We start from the raw sequence: 17,052 nt of genomic DNA, 5'->3' as shown, positions 1-17,052 counted from the left end.
TTTTATTTTGTTAATATGTTTTGTTTTGTTGTCTGTCTCCCCCTTCTAGACTGTGAGCCCCCTGTTGGGTAGGGACCGTCTCTAGATGTTGCCAACTTGTACTTCCCAAGCGCTTAGTACAGTGCTCTGCACACAGTAAGCGCTCAATAAATACAATTGAATGAATTGAATGAATGAATGAATCTGGCTTGGGCCCCCAAAGGTGCTGGGATGTTCAGTGGGCAGGCTCTGCGGAGTTCCTGGGTCAGACCACCTGATCCTGGATCTTTCCAGCCCCGGTCGGGGTCTCCTGGGTTTTTGATCCGGGAGCCGGCCGAGGCTCACCACACAGCTGGAAGACCAGGGCACACCGTCCTGCACAGAGTGGCCACCTCGGCCCCCAACGATGCACCCCAACCCAGGGGCACTCCCCAAAGACTGGGGGCACAGGCTCACTGACACCACCCAAATGGTGTACATGCTGGTGTTGCCATGGTGAACTGCACAAACCCCACTTGGGCACTGCACTGCACGGACTCCTGCCCCTTTTCTCCCAGGCCCCGGGGCACCGTACGGATACCTGCCCCTCTCCCTCCAGGCCCTAATAACAATAATAATAATAACAGTATTTGTTACGTGCTTACTATGTGCCAGCCACTAATAAGAATACTTACTATGTGCCAGGCACTAATAAGAATAATAATGATAGTATTTGTTAAGTGCTTACTATGTGCCAGGCACTCTTTATTTGTCCATATTTATTCTATTTATTTTATTTTGTTAATAGGTTTTGTTTTGTTCTCTGTCTCCTCCTTCTAGACTGAGCCCACTGTTGGGTAGGGGCTGTCTCTATATGTTGCCAACTTGGACTTCCCAAGCGCTTAGTGCAGTGCTCTGCATACAGTAAGCCCTCAATAAATACGATTGAGTGAATGAATGAAATACAAGCTAATCGTAGTCCCTGTCCCCCATGGGGCTCACAGTCTTAATCCCCATTTGACAGATGAGGCAACTGAGGCCCAGCAGACAAGTGGCAGAGCTGAGATTAGAACCCCAGACCTTCTGACTCCCGAGCCTGGGCTCTATCCACTAGGCTGTGCTCCACCCTCCCCCTGACCAGACCCCTGCCCCTTTTCCCCCCCCCCCGCACCCTGGGGCACTTCGTGGTCCCCCTGCCCAGACCCCTGCCCCTTTTCCCCCAGGCCCCGGGCACTGCACGCTCACCCGCCACAGGCCCCGGGTAGTGCAGGTTCACGTTGCCCAGGCCCCCGGCCCCTCTGCCCATGGGCACTGCCCAGCGGTAGGGTTCCCTGGGCCACTCCTGGGGGGAAGTGGCCCGCGGCCGGGTGCCCCCCACCGGGGGCGGGGGGAGGGGGAGGAGGAGGAGGAGGAGGAGGGAAGTCCCTCCTGGCCCCAGCTAAGGCTCCCCCAGACTAGGCCCCTGCCCAGACTGTCCGTCCTTCTGTCTGGCTGCAGGTCGACTCTCCCTACATGGTCCCCCACCCCGCATCTCCCGTCCCCCTCCTTCCATCTTCCCCCACTCCCCCTCTTTCTTTTCGCCTCCTCCCACCCTCTTCTTCTCCTCTTCCTCCTCCCCTTCTCCTCCCCCTACCCTCTTCTTCTTCTCCTCCCATCCTCCTCCTCTCCTCTTCCTCCTTCTCTTCCTCTACCCTCTTCTTCTTCTCCTCCTCCCACCCTCTTCTTCTCCTCCTCCTCCCACCCTCCTCCTCTCCTCCTCCTCCCACCCTCCTCCTCTCCTCTTCCTCCTTCTCTTCCTCTACCCTCTTCTTCTTCTCTCCCTCCCACCCTCTTCTTCTCCTCCTCCCACCCTCCTCCTCTCCTCTTCCTCCTTCTCTTTCTCTACCCTCTTCTTCTTCTCCCCCTCCCACCCTCTTCTTCCTCCTCCTCTTCCCCCTACCCTCTTCTCCTCCTCCTCCTTCCTTCCACCCTTTCCTCTTCCTCCTGCTCCCCTATCTTCTCCTCTTCCTCCTTCTCCCCTCCAGCCCTTCTCCTCCTCCCCCTACCCTCTTCTTCTCCTCCTCCTTCCACCCTCTTCTTCCTCCTCCTCTTCCCCCTACCCTCTTCTTCTCCTCCTCCTCCCGCCTTTTCTTCTTCTTCTCCCCTCCCACCCTCTTCTCCTCCTTCTTCTCCCCCTCCCACCCTCTCCTCCTCCTCCTCCTCCTCCTACCCGCTCCTTCCTCCTCCTCTTCCCTCTCCCCTGTTCTCCTCCTCCTCCCTTCCACCCTTTCCTCTTCCTCCTGCTCCCCTCTCTTCTCCTCTTCCTCCTCCTCTTCCTCTACCCTCTTCTTCCTCCTCCTCCTCCTCCCACCCTCTTCTCCTCCTCCTCCCCGCCCCTCCTCCTTCCACCCTCTTCTCCTCCTCCTCCTCCTCCTCCTCTTCTTCCTCTTCCTTCCCCGACCCCGTCCCCCCTCCCCCTCCCCCTCCTCCCCCCAGGCCCCGCCCTCCTCCTCCTCCTCCTCCTCCTCCTCCTCCTCTTCCTCCCCCTTCCCCCCCCTGGGCCCCGGGAGGCGGCGGTGGCGGCCACAGCGCGGCCCCTTTAAACCGCTCTCCCTCCTCCCTCCCTCCTCCTTCCCTCCTCCCTCCTCCTCCCTTCTTCCTCCTTCCTCCTCCTCCCCCCTCCGTCCCCCCCCGCCCCGGCGCCCCCCGGCGCCCCCCGACCCCCAGCCTCCTCCCCGGCCTCCCTCTTCCCCATCCCCATCCCGCTCCCAGCGGATCCTCCATTTTCCAGCCGGGCCGGGAGCGGGAGCGGGAGGAGGAGGAGGAGGAGGAGGAGGAGGAGGAGGAGGAGGAGCCGGGCCCAGGCCTCGGGTCCCCAGGCCTCCAGGCCTCCCGGCCCCCCCTCCGGCCCCCCCTCCGGCCCGAGCCTCCCCGGACATGGCGGCCAACATGTACAGAGTCGGAGGTAAGACCCCCCCTGACCCCCGACCCCCGCACGCCCGCCGGGCCCATCCCCTCCCCTCCCCTCCCTCTCCCCGCCCCCCAACCCCCCTGACCCTAACCTCCCTTCCCCCCCCCAATCATCTCCCCCCAACCTCCTGCCCCCCAAACCCCCATCTCCCCCCTCCCCACCCAATCATCTCCCCCCGGCCTCCTGCTCCCAATCATCCCCCATCTCCCCCGAGCCATCTCCCCCCAAACCCCCATCTCTCCCCAATCATCCCCCCCGACTTCCTGCCCCCCCAAACCCATCTCTCCCCGATCATCTCCCCCCGACCTACTGCCCCCCACCCATCTCTCCCCGATCATCTCCCCCCGACCTCCTGCCCCCCCAAACCCATCTCTCCCCAATCATCTCCCCCCGACCTCCTGCCCCCCCAAACCCATCTCCCCCCCAATCATCTCCCTCCGACCTCCTGCCCCTAATTCCCCATCTTCCCCCATCATCTCCCCCCAGCCTCCTGCCCTTAAACCCCCACCTCACCCCATCATCCCCACCCAATCCCTCCCCAGCCGCCTGCCCCTTTCATTCATTCATTCGTTCAATCGTATTTATTGAGCGCTTACTGTGTGCGGAGCACTGTACTAAGCGCTCGGGAAGTACAAGTTGGCAACATATAGAGACGGTCCCTACCCAACAGTGGGCTCACAGTCCTGCCTCTAATTCCCCATCTCCCCTGAGACATCTCCCGCCAGCCTCCTTTCCCTGAAACCCCCATCTCACCCCATCATCTCCCTCCAACCTCCTGCTCCTAACCTCCCATCTCCCCCCAATCATCCCCTCATCTCCCCCTAACCTCCTGTCCCTAAGACACCCCTTCCCCCACCCCCCGAATCTCCCTCTAGTCATCTCCCCAGCCTCTTGGCCTCCTGCCCCTAATCCCCCGCCTCCCTATGGTTTCCTAACCCCACCTTGGGGAAACAGCATGGCCTAATAATAATAATAAATAATGATGGCATTTGTTAAGCGCTCACTATGTGCAAAGCACTGTTCTAAGTGCTGGGGGGGGATACAAGGATCGAGTTGTCCCAAGTGGGACTCGGGATACAAGGTGACCGGGTTGTCCCATGTGAGGCTCACAGTCTTAATCCCCATTTTACAGATGTGGTAACTGAGGCTCAGAGAAGTGAAGTGACTTGCCCAAGGTCCCAGAGCTGACAATTGGCGGAGCCGGGATTTGAACCCATGACCTCTGACTCCAAAGCCCGGGCTCTTTACACTGAGCCTCACTGGCCTAGTGGCTAGAGCCCGGTCCCGGAAGTCAGAAGGACCTGGGTTCTGATCCGGGATCCGCCACTTGTGTGGTGTGTGACCGTGGGCAAGTCACTTCACTTCTCTGGGCTTCAGTAGTAACCTCATCTGTAAAAATGGGGATGAAGACTGTGAGCCCCATGTGGGACAGGGACTGTGTCCAACCCGATTAGCTTGTATCTACCCCAGGACGGTACATGGCAAATAGTAAGTGCTTAACAGATGCTATTAAAAAAAAAATCCATTTCCCCCCAGCCTCCTTCCCCTAGTCTCCTCTAACCCTCCCATTTCCCCCATCATCATCATCAATCGTATTTATTGAGCGCTTACTATGTGCAGAGCACTGTACTAAGCGCTTGGGAAGTACAAATTGGCAACATATAGAAACAGTCCCTACCCAACAGTGGGCTCACAGTCTAAAAGACTAAAAGACAGTCTAAAAGCCCCCAGGCCATCTCTCTCTCCCTAACCCCCCTCTCCCCCAGTGTCCAACTTCTTTTCTCCGCCAACCCAATCTACCCTCCAGCTCTTGGCCTCTTCCACTCAACTACCCCCAATTTCCCCCTTTCCTTCCAGCCTCCCTCCTGTCCAGTTCTTTCCCAAGCCTCCCTCCCCACCGTCACCAGATTGGCCGGTGAGGGGTCGGGAATCTCCTAACCACTGGACCCACCATCCCGGCGTCCCTGGCATGACCGTTTCTTCCCTCGTACAGTCGGACCGTGCACCCCTGGGGACGGTGGAGTGGGGATCCGCCATCGAAAGTTGGGATGAACTCGGTGGGCCTGGGGCACCTGAGGACAACGTGGACAGAAGTTGTGGCCCTTGGGTTTGAGACTCGGTCCCGCCGTGCTCGGCTTTCCTCCTTCCCCGTTGAATAATAATAATAATAATAATAATAATGATGTTGGCATTTGTTAAGCGCTTATTATGTGAAAGTACTGTTCTGAGCGGTGGGGGCAATACATAATAATAATAATGGCCTTTATTAAGCGCTTACTATGTGCAAAGCACCGTTCTAAGCGCTGGGGAGGTTACAAAGTGATCAGGGTGTCTCACGGGTGGCTCACAGTCTTAATCCCCATTTTACAGATAAGGGAACTGAGGCCCAGAGAAGTGAAGCGATTTGTCCAAAGTCACACAGCTGACAATTGGCAGGGCTGGGATTTGAACCCATGACCTCTGACTCCAAAGCCCGGGCTCTTTCCACTGAGCCACGCTGCTTCTCGTCATACCTGATACATGGTGATCAGGTTGTCCCACGTGGGGCTCACAGTCCTAATCCCCACTTTACAGATGAGGTAACAGAGGCTCAGGGAAGTTAAGTGACTTGCCCAAGGCCACGCAGCAGATGTGGTGGAGCTGGGATTCGAACCCGTGACCTCTGACTCCAAAGCCCGTGCTCTTTCCACTGAGCCACGCTGCTGAATGGGGCGCGCTGAACTCCTCACAGGTCTGAGGTTACCTCATGGTCTGAAGATTCGCGCTGTGAGCCCACTGTTGGGTAGGGACCGTCTCTATATGTTGCCAACTTGGACTTCCCAAGCGCTTAGTACAGTGCTCTGCACACAGTAAGCGCTCAATAAATACGATTGATTGATTGATTGATTGAGGGCCCGTCTTGACTAGGGGGAACGGCGCCCAGCAGCGTGGGGTTGGCTACCTCACGGCCCTGTAGGGATGTTTGCTACCTTTTCCGGGCCCGGGGGAAGTCAAGGCCTCGTGTTGGACCCAAAGGTGCTGTGGTTTCGGAGAGGAAGCCAGGGCAGCTTCCGCTTTCCTCCCTTGGAAAGGGATTGTGTGGCAGTTCTGGAGCGAAGCGGGCCCAAGAAGGGGGTGTTTTGATGTCTCTCTCCCCCTTTTAGACTGTGAGCCCGTTGTGGACAGGGGTTGCCCCTATTTGTGGCTGAATTGTACTTTCCAAGCGCTTTTGGGAAGCAGCGTGACTCAGTGGAAAGAGCATGGGCTTTGGAGTCGGAGGTCAGAGGCTCAAATCCCAGCTCCGCCAATTGTCAGCTGTGTGACTTTGGGCAAGTCATTTAACTTCTCTGTGCCTCAGTTACCTCATCTGTAAAATGGGGATGAAGACTGTGAGCCCCCTGTGGGGCAACCTGATCACCTTGTAACCTCCCCAGCGCTTAGAAGCAGCGTGGCTCGGCGGAAGGAGCCGGGCTTTGGAGTCAGAGGTCGTGGGTTCAAACCCCAGCTCCGCCGATTGTCAGCTGTGTGACTTCGGGCAAGTCACTTCACTTCTCTGGGCCTCGGTTACCTCATCTGTCAAATGGGGGTGAAGATCGTGAGCCCCACATGGGACAACCTGATCACTTTGTAGCCTCCCCAGCGCTTCGAACGGTGCTTTGCACATAGTAAGCGCTTAACAAATATCAAAATTATTATTATTAGAACAGTGCTGTGCACATAGCAAGCGCTTAATAAATGCCATCATTATTATTAACAGTAGTAGTAGTAGTAGTAGTACAGCGTTCTGCACACGGTAAGTGCTCAATAAATACGATTGAATGAATGAATGAAATTCCCACGAAAGGCAGGATGTTGCCACTGTACAACCGCACCTTGAATGAGGTGTACCTCAGGACGTGTTTCGTTTTTTACGGAGCGTATATAGGTGCGTATTGTGTTGTCGTTGGGTACAAAGAAGACACCCCTGGCAGTGAAATTCACCTCAGCGCCAGTGTGGCTGAAAGGGCCAATGCGAGATCCACAGCTCCTGGACCCCCTGGGCCTCCTAATGAAAGGACGGAGCGGAGAAGGGGAACCAAGATGGCCTCAGTGTGAGGAAAGCCTGAAAAGTTTAGGCCTTGGCCGTCTGGAATGGAACAGGCCCAAAAGGGGTATAATTGATGACTGTAGACTTAAAGGGTTAAAGACAAGGCCAGTAGGGTTGGAGGGGGATGGTTCTTCTCCCCCAAAGCGGGTGGGTTTAAAACAAAGTTAGAGAAACATTTCTTCACAGGAAGAGACATATTTCTGCCTGACAAGGTCTAGACTGTAAACTCCTCCAGGGCAGGAACTGTGCCTCCTCCATTCATTCATTCATTCATTCATTCGATCAATCGTATTTATTGAGCGCTTACTGTGCGCAGAGCACTGTACTAAGCGCTTGGGAAGTACAAGTCGGCAGCATGTAGAGACGGTCCCCACCCAACAATAGGCTCACAGTCCAGAAGGGTAATCAGGTTGTCCCACAGAGGGCTCACAGTCTTCATTATTCATTTTAATAATAAAATGCCATTATTATTATTATTATTATTATTTTATTAGTATTTATCCCCATTTTGCAGATGAGGTAACTGACTTCTAGACTATGAGCCCGCTGTTGGGTAGGGACCGTCTCTATATGTTACCAACTTGTACTTCCCAAGCGCCTAGTACAGTGCTCTGCATACAGTAAGCGCTCAATAAATACGATTGAATGAATGAATGAGTTCCAGAGAAGTTCAGTGACTTGCCCAAAGTCACACAGCTGACAAGCAGAGGAGCCGGGATTAGAACCCACAACCTCGGACTCCCAAGCCTGGGCTCTTTCTACTGAGCCACGCTGCTTCTGTTCTGCTTCTCCAAATCCTGTTGTACTGTACCTTTTAGACTGTGAGCCCACTGTTGGGTAGGGACTGTCTCTATATGTTGCCAATTTGTACTTCCCAAGCGCTTAGTACAGTGCTCTGCACATAGTAAGCGCTCAGTAAATACGATTGATGATGTACCTCTCCCAGGACCAGGTAGAAGGGCTAGTCTGGCCATTCCTTTTGGGTAGGGATTGTGTCCAGCCACTGTATTCTCTCCCAAGAGTTTAGTACAGTGCTCTGCACACAGGAAGCGCTCAGTAAATACCAAGGATTGATTAGAACAGTGCTTTGTACATAGTAAACAATAAATGCCATTATATATATATATATATATTTATCGATGAGAGGTCCATTTTGGATTATTTGGGAAAAATCTTTGTGAAGCAGCATAGCCTAGGGAAGCACGGGGCTGGGAGCTAGGGGGACAAGGGTTCATTTATTCATTCGGTCGGATTGAGTGCTTACTGTGTGCAGAGCACTGTACTAAGCGCTTGGGAAAATACCACACAACAATAAACGGTGACATTCCCTGCCCACAACAAGCTTACAGTCTGGAGGTGGGGGAAGACAGACATTAATACAGATAAATAAAATGACAGATATGGACATAAGTGGTGTGGGGCTGGAAGCGGGGGAAGAGCAATGGGAGCAAGTCAGGGAGGTGCCGAAGGGAGTGGGAGAAGAGGAAAGTTGGGGTTTCATCTGGGAAGGCCTCTTGGAGGAGGTGGGCCTTCAGTAAGGCTTTGGGGGAGTGGGGAGAGTCATTGTCAGTGGGATTTGAGGAGGGAGGCATTCCAGGCCAGAGGCAGGATGTGGGCTAGGGGATGGTGAAGCGTGGCTCAGTAGGAAAGAGCCCGGGCTTTGGAGTCAGAGGTCATGGGTTCGAATGCTGGCTCTGCCACTTTTCAGCTGTGTGACTTTGGGCAAGTCACTTCACTTCTCTGGGCCTCAGTTCCCTCACCTGTAAAACGGGGATTAAGACTGTGAGCCCCACGAGGGACAACCTGATCACCTTGTAACCTGCCCAGCGCTTAGAACAGTGCTTTGCAGGTAGTAAGCACTTAATAAATGCCATCATTATTATGATGGCGGTGAGGCAGGCGAGATGGAGGCCCAGTGAGAAGGTTGGCACTAGCGAAGCAAAGTGTGCGGGCTGGGCTGTAGAAGGAGAGAAGCTATGTGAGGTAGGAAGGGGTGAGGGGATGGACAGTTTTAAAGCCAATGGTGAGGAGTTTTGGTTTGATAGAGAAGCAGCGTGGCTCAGTGGAAAGAGCATGGGCTTTGGAGTCAGAGGTCATGGGTTCAAATCCCAGCTCCGCCAATTGTCAGCTGTGTGACTTTGGGCAAGTCACTTAACTTCCCTGGGCCTCAGTGACCTCATCTGTAAAATGGGGATTAAGACTGTGAGCCCCCCCACGGGACAACCTGATCACCTTGTAACCTCCCCAGCGCTTAGTACAGTGCTTTGCACATAGTAAGCGCTTAATAAATACCATTATTATTATTATTATACGGAGGTGGATGGGCAACCGCTGGAATTTTTTTGAGGAAGGGGATGGTGACGTGTCCTGAACAGTTTTGTAGAAAAATGATCCGGGCAGCACAGTAAAGTACGGACTGGAATGTGATTAGGGTTTTAATCCTGACTCCACCACTTATTTACTGTGAGACCTTGGACAAGTCACTTATAATAATAATGATGGCATTTATTAAGCGCTTACTATGTGCGAAGCACTGTTCTAAGCGCTGGGAAGGTTACAAGGTGATCAGGTTGTCCCACGGGGGGCTCACAGTCTTCATCCCCATTTTACAGATGAGGTAACTGAAGCACAGAGAAGGGAAGTGACTTGCCCAAAGTCACACAGCTGACAAGTGGCGGAGCCGGGATTTGAACCCGTGACCTCTGACTCCAAAGCCCTGTGCTCTTTCCACTGAGCCACGCTGCTTCTCTGTACTCCAGTTCCCTCAGCTGCAAAATGGGGATTCAATTTGTGTTCTCCTTCTTACTTAGACTGTGAGCCCCATGTGGGACGTGTACTATGTCCAACTTAATCAACTTGTATCTACCCCAGTGTTTAAAATAGTGCTTGACCCACATAAGCGCTTAACAAATACCAATTTTTCTTTTTTAAAGTTGGGGATGTTGGATGGTCCATCCCTAATTTGAGGGTGGGTGTTGAGGAAGGCAACCAACACCTGGTACTTTTTAAGTGTCCCGGTCACAGTCCGAGTCGGAGTACTGGGCTGAGCGGGAGGGAGGGGTGTCTAATCAATGGTATTTATTGAACTCTTGCTGTTTGTGGAGTAGAAGCAGCGTGGCTCAGTGGAAATAGCACGGGCTTTGGAGTCAGAGGTCATGGGTTCAAATCCCGGCTCCGCCAACTGACAGCTGGGTGGCTTTTTGGGCAAGTCACTTCTCTGTGCCTCAGTTACCTCATCTGTAAAATGGGGATTAAAACTGTGAGCCCCCCGTGGGGCAACCTGATCTCCTTGTAACCTCCCCAGCGCTTAGAACAGTGCTTCACACATAATAATAATGGCATTTGTTAAGCGCTTACTATGCGCGAAGCACTGTTCTAAGTGCTGGGGGGGATGCAAGGTGATCGGGTTGTCCCACTTGGGGCTCACAGACTTAATCCCCATTTTACAGATGAGGTCACTGAGGCGCAGAGAAGTTGAGTGACTTGCCCAGGGTCACACACCGGACATGTGGTGGAGCTGGGATTAGAACCCATGACCATAGTAAGCGCATAACAAATATCATCGTTATTATTATTATTACTGTACTAGGCCCCTGGGAGAGTACAGAACAACAGAGTTGGTAGACACATTTGTTGCCCACAAGGAAATCTAGTCTACAGTGTCCGATCCAGAATGTTTTTGCTCAGCACCTGGTGTGGCAGGGTCCTGCTAGCCTTTTGTTGTGGTCACTGGGGATGTAGTGGATCAAACATTGGCTTGGGAGTCAGGAGGTCTTGGGTTCTAATCCTGGCTCTGCCACATGTCCACTGTGTGGCCCTGGACAAGTCTCTTGACTTCTCTGTGCTTCAGTTCCCTCATCTGTAAAATGGGGATTAAGACTGTGAGCCGCATGTGGGACAAGGACTGTGTCCAATTCAGTTTGCTTGTATCCACCTCAGCGCTTAGTACAGTGCCTGGCACATAGTAAGCGCTTAATGCCGCAATTATTAACTAATCAGTCGGTGGTATTCAGTTCAAAACACTGGACTACGTAAGTGGGAGAGGACAAGAGAAGCCTTAGAGTTTCTAATCCGAAGGAGGCAGGACAAAAACGATCCGCAAACAGGGGAGATGGAAGAACAAGGATGGGACGCTGGATCTGTGAATCAGAAGGACTTGGGTTCTAATGCCACCTGTCTGCTGTGTGACTTTGGGCAAGTCATTTCACTTCTCTGTGCCTCAGTTCCCTCATCTGCCAAATGGGTATTAAGACCGTGAGCTCCATGTGGGACAGGGACTGTGTCCAACGTGATTAACTCCTAGCTACCTCAGCGCTTAGAAGAGTGCTTGACGCATAATAAGCACTTAACAAATGCCATTATTATTATTAGTCTCATCAGGTTGTTGGGATGAAGGGGACATAGGGGAAGCAGCATCTTGTAGTGGATAGAGACGGGCCTGAGAGTCAGAAGGTCATGGGTTCTAATTCCAAGTCTGACACTTGTCTGCCGTGTGGCCTTGGTCAAGTCACTTCACTCGCCCTCAGTAATCTCATCTGTAAAATGGGGATTAAGACTGGGACTAAGAATGGGACAGGGACTGTGTCCAAGCCGATTTGCTTGTATTTATCCCAGTGCTTAGTACAGTGCTTGTTGTATAATCAGTACTTTGCAAATACCAAAATTATTATTATTATTACTATTATTATGTAATCACTAAAACATATGCATGTATATCATGTGTAGATATAGTACTAAAAATTGATTTTTCAGGTGCCCAAGAATCAAGGGTGGCAGTTGTGGATAATAATATTGGTATTTGTTAAGTACTTAGGTTGTGTCAAGCAATGTACTAAGTACTGGGGTTCCCTTCAAAGCCCTACTGAGAGCTCACCTCCTTCAGGAGGCCTTCCAAGACTGAGCCCCCTCCTTCCTCTCGCCCTCCTCCCCTTCCCCATCCCCCCCCAGCCTTACCGCCTTCACCTCCCCACAGCCCCTGTATATATGTATATATGTTTGTACGTATTTATTACTCTATTTTATTTTGTACATATTTAGTCTATTTTATTTTGTTAATATGTTTGTTTTGTTCTCTGTCTCCCCCTTCTAGACTGTGAGCCCACTGTTGGGTAGGAACTGTCTCTATATGTTGCAAACTTGTACTTCCCAAGCGCACAGTACAGTGCTCTGCGCACAGTAAGTGCTCAATAAATACGATTGAATATTCAGTCGTATTTATTGAGTACTTACTGTGTGATAGCACTCTACTAAGCACTTGGGAGAGTACAGTACAGCAAAAGATATGAGCTAATAAGTTTGGACGCTGTCCCTGTCCCACGTGGGTTTCACACTCTGTGAGCCCGCTGTTGGGTAGGGACCGTCTCTATATGTTGCCAACTTGTACTTCCCAAGCGCTCAGTACAGTGCTCTGCACACAGTAAGCGCTCAATAAATACGATTGAATGAATGAATTAATCAATCCCCATATGTACTGATGAAGTAATGGAGGCCCAGAGAAGTGAAATGACTTGCCCAGAGTCACACAGCAGACAAGCGACGGAACCAGGATTAGAATCCAGGTCCTTGGACTCCAGTTGGCCACGCTGCTTCACATGGGGTGTGTGCTTTGAACTCATCAGGGAAGCCTTCCTGGAGGAGGAGGGGTTTTAGTAGCATTGTCGGTCAGTTCGAAGATGCTTTCTGGTGGTGAATCTGCTTCCATGTTAATGTCTTTGAGAGGGAGACTTTGGCAGGCTGGGTCCCTGGAGATCCCTTCCCTTCCCCTTCCTTCCTCTCCCCTTTGTCCCCCTCTCCATCCCCCCCATCTTACCTCCTTCCCTTCCCCACAGCACCTGTATATATGTTTGTACAGATTTATTACTCTATTTATCTTGTACATATCTATTCTACTTATTTTATTTTGTTAGTATGTTTGGTTTTGTTCTCTGTCTCCCCCTTCTAGACTGTGAGCCCGTTGTTGGGTAGGGACTGTCTCTATGTGTTGCCGACTTGTACTTCCCAAGCGCTTAGTACAGTGCTCTGATCACACAGTAAGCGCTCAATAAATACGATTGATTGATTGATCTAGTCAGGGCCCCTTTTGGGGCTCAGATTCCACTGGTGAGGAGGGGAAAGGGCTTTCCTGCTGCCAGTTTGAAGGAGGGAAGAGTCATTGCCTGTGGGATATTCATTCATTCAATTGTATTCACTTTTTGGGGGGGTTGCGTTGTGGTTTATGCTGAGCCATCCATATTCTTGCGCGTCACACTTAGCAAAACAGCCGGCCGGTAAGGGGGAAAGGGTGGGATCTGGTGCTCTGCACATAGTAAGCGCTCAGTAAATACGATTGATTGATTGATCTGGTCTCAGACCTGAGACCCCTCCCCACCACCATCATCAGATCCTTTTCCCCTATTTGGTAAGTCGTTGTGGAGTGGTTTAGTGAAGGCCTGAGAGAGGCCAGGGTGGGGGGATCTCTTCCACTTTCTCTTGTAAACCAGGGGAGAAGAAGCAGTGTCGCCTCGTGGATAGAGCATTCATTCATTCAATCGTATTTATTGAGCACTTACTGTGTGCAGATCACTGTACTAAGCGCCTGGGAAGTACAAGTTGGCAACATATAGAGACGGTCCCTACCCAACAGCGGGCTCAGTCAAGAATTATTTATGAAGCCCCTACTTGGTGAAGTGCGTTATACTCCGCAGTTGGGAAATACTACAGAAAAAAAAGTCAAACTTTCCCTGCCCACAAGGAATCTGCACCCTAACAGGGGAGACGGACTTAAGAAGTATCTGCAATTAGAGCAGAATGATTTAAATCAATAAATGATTATTAGTTTTATTGTGAATGATAACATTATGAATAATAATAATAATGATGGCATTTGCACAGGCCTGGGAGTTGGAGGACCTGGGTTCTAATGCCGGCTCTGCCACATGTCTGGGTAAATTAAGTGACTTCTCTGTGCCTCAGTTTCTCCATCTGTAAAATGGGGATTAAATCCCCCCAACTCTAACAGCACACGGCACATAGTAAGCACTTCAAGTACCAGTATTATTAAAAGGGAAAAGCAAGAGACGGAAACAGGAGAGAGCAATTAACAGCAACAATAAAAATAAGTCAGTCAGTCATATTTATTGAGCGCTTACTGTGTGCTGAGCACAGTAATAAGTGCTTGGGGGAGTACGGTATAACAATATAGCAGACACATTCCCTATCCACAATGAGCTTACAGGCTAGAGGGGGAGAAAGACATGGAATATAAATAAATAAATGACAAATATGTACATAAATGCCAGGGGGTTGGGAAGGGGGTGAGTAAAGGGAGCGAGTCAGGATAACACAGAAGGGAGTGGGAGAGGAGGAAAGGAGGGCTTATTCAGGGAAGGCTTCTAGGAGGAGCTGGACCTTCAATAAAAGTTTGAAGGAGGGAAGAGTCATTGCCTGTGGTATATTCATTCATTTTTTCGTATTTATTGAGCACTTACTGTGTGCAGAGCACTGTACTAAGCGCTTGGGAAGTACAAGTTATGAAGAGGATATGAAGAGGGAGGACGGTCCAGACGAGGAGCTGTTACCGCTCCTCTCAACGGGACAGGCCAGACTGTGAGCCCGCTTCTAGACTGTGAGCCCGCTGTTGGGTAGGGACTGTCTCTATATGTTGTCAACTTGTACTTCCCAAGTGCTTAGTACAGTGCTCTGCACACAGTAAGCACTCAATAAATACGAATGAATGAATGAGTGTAGGGAGGCGGATTATTTTAGGGAGCGACATGGATCGCCGAGTCCCGGGCTGGCTTGGAAGACAGGAGGTCCGGCAGTCGTCCCACTGCAAAACCCCACTCCGGTCGCCTGCGGAAAGAACCTGTGGGCACTCTGCTGAGTGGCACCGGCTCTGGGCACTGCCAGTCACCACGGCCTTCTAGGGAGGAGAGGTACTGAGCAGTTTCCCGGTGCCTCGGGCCGAGAGGAGCAGTAGGGAAGTGACATTCTTGGAGAATGAGGGAATAGGGTGGAGAGTCAATCAAGTGATGTCTTATTTTTTGAGCGCTGACTGTGTGCAGAGCACTGTACCACACGCTTGGGCGAGTACAATGGAACAGTATTCATTCGTTCATTCATTCAATCATATTTACTGAGCGCTTACTGTGTGCAGAGCACTGTACTAAGCACTTGGGAAGTACAAGTTGGCAACATATAGAGAGGGTCCCTACCCAACAATGGGCTCACAGTCTAGACAGGGGAGACAGACAACGAAACAAAGCATGTGGGCAGGGGTCGAGTCATCAGAATAAATAGAAGTAAAGCTAGATGCACAGTACAGTATAATGCGCCTACAGTCTAGATGGGGAGATAGGCGTTAATATAAATAAATGACAGAGGTGGACATAAGTGTTGTGGGGCTGAGAGAGGGGTGAGTAAAGGGTACAAATCCAAGGGCAGTGGCGGAGCAGAACATAGTGGGAAAAGAAGAAATCTCCAAGCCCACTCTCCGGATGTCACCAACAGGGAGCTGGGCATCCAGGTGTCCCCCAAAACCCAGTGCGAAAGGAAAATGGCTCATCCAGCAAACTGGGGCCAACCTGTACAGTTTTGTTGGAGAGCCTCATTTATTGTTAATGATTAATAATTAATTATTAATACTGTGGTGTTGCGATTTCTCCCCCAGACTCTAAGCTGGCTGTGGGCAGGGAACGTGTCTACAAACTCCGTTATGTTTTATTCTCCCAACCGCGTAGTACAGGGCCCTGCACACAGTAAATGCTCAAATAAGATCGGTATTGAAGTGCTAACTCTGCGCCAAACACTGTACTAAGCACTGGGGCTGATAGAAGATAATCAGGCCGGACATGGTCTCGGCTCCAGTAAGACTCATGGTCTAAGCAGGAGGAAGAACAGGTATCGGAATCCTGTTTTACAATCATGGAAGTCAAGGTCCAGGGTAGTGAAGCTGCCGTATATATGTATATATGTTTGTACATATTTATTACTCTATTTATTTTACTTGTACATATCTATTCTATTCATTTTATTTTGTTAGTATGTTTGGTTTTGTTCTCTGTCTCCCCCTTTTAGACTGTGAGCCCACTGTGGGGTAGGGACTGTCTCTATATGTTGCCAACTTGTACTTCCCAAGTGCTTAGTACAGTGCTCTGCACACAGCGCTCAATAAATACGATTGATGATGATGATGATGATGAATGGCCTTGTGAAAGAGCAGGGGCCTGAGAATCAGAGGACCCGGGTTCTAATCCCGGCTCTGCCACTTGCCTGTTGTGTGACCTTGGGTAGGTCATTTAACTTCTCTGTGCCTCAGTTTCCTCAGCTGTAAAACAGGGGTCAAATACCTGTTCTCAGTCAATCAATCAATTGTATTTATTGAGTGCTTACTGTGTGCAGAGCACTGTACTAAGCACTTGGGAAGTACAAGTTGGCAACATATAGAGACAGTCCCTACACAACAGTGGGCTCACAGTCTAGAATGTATGTAGTCCTATGTATGTAATCACTTGTATTAAGCGCTTACTGTACAGAACACTGTACTAACACTTAGTAGAGTGCAGTATAACAATGAACAGACACATTCCCTGCCCACAAAGAGCTTACAGTCCAGGGGACATATTTAGAATGTGGGACAGGGACTAAGACCTACCTGATTACCTTGTATCTACCCCGAGACTTAGAACAATGCTTGACATATAGTAAGCAGTTAACAAACACCAAAAACAAACTCTCCCCAAGATCACACTTCCAACGAACAGAATATTGGCCATTGAAAAGGGATCCGAAAGGAAAGCGTGGATGTTTTAGGCGGACTTTGAAGATGGGGAGGAGAGCGGTGATCACACCAAGAGAGGAATACTGGGGTGGTTGGCCTAGGTGCCGAAATTTCTGGTTTGGAAGGAAGACCATGCTGGCTCTTATTTTCTTCACGGGAAGTTTTCCCTGCAGGAAGTCTGGGGTGGCATCTGGGGGAATTCCCAGGAGGCCATAGGGAAGTTGTTATTGGATGGGGAGCTGGAAGGTGTCGGGACAGGGAGGGAGTGGTGTGCTCTGCTGGAGGAGGGAGGCGGTTTCAATCAATCAATCAATCAATCGT

The 17,052-nt window shown here is 51.0% G+C and overlaps 1 protein-coding gene across 9 annotated transcripts in view; it reads left to right on the top strand.

Moving 5' to 3' along the window:
- Window positions 1-2,830: 2,830 nt before the first annotated feature.
- MTA1 (metastasis associated 1) overlaps window positions 2,831-17,052 on the top strand; it is a 152,099-nt gene continuing 137,877 nt past the window's right edge. For all 9 annotated transcript variants that reach the window (XM_038765517.1, XM_038765516.1, XM_038765515.1 and 6 more), the window contains exon 1: window positions 2,831-2,902. In XM_038765517.1, the coding sequence (XP_038621445.1) occupies window positions 2,875-2,902 (28 nt within the window). In that variant the 5' untranslated portion in view covers window positions 2,831-2,874. The remainder of the gene's footprint in view (window positions 2,903-17,052) is intronic.

Source organism: Tachyglossus aculeatus, chromosome 23 (assembly GCF_015852505.1).
Source record: "Tachyglossus aculeatus isolate mTacAcu1 chromosome 23, mTacAcu1.pri, whole genome shotgun sequence".
Lineage (NCBI taxonomy): Eukaryota > Metazoa > Chordata > Mammalia > Monotremata > Tachyglossidae > Tachyglossus > Tachyglossus aculeatus.
This window is presented reverse-complemented; position numbering and strand designations above follow the sequence as displayed.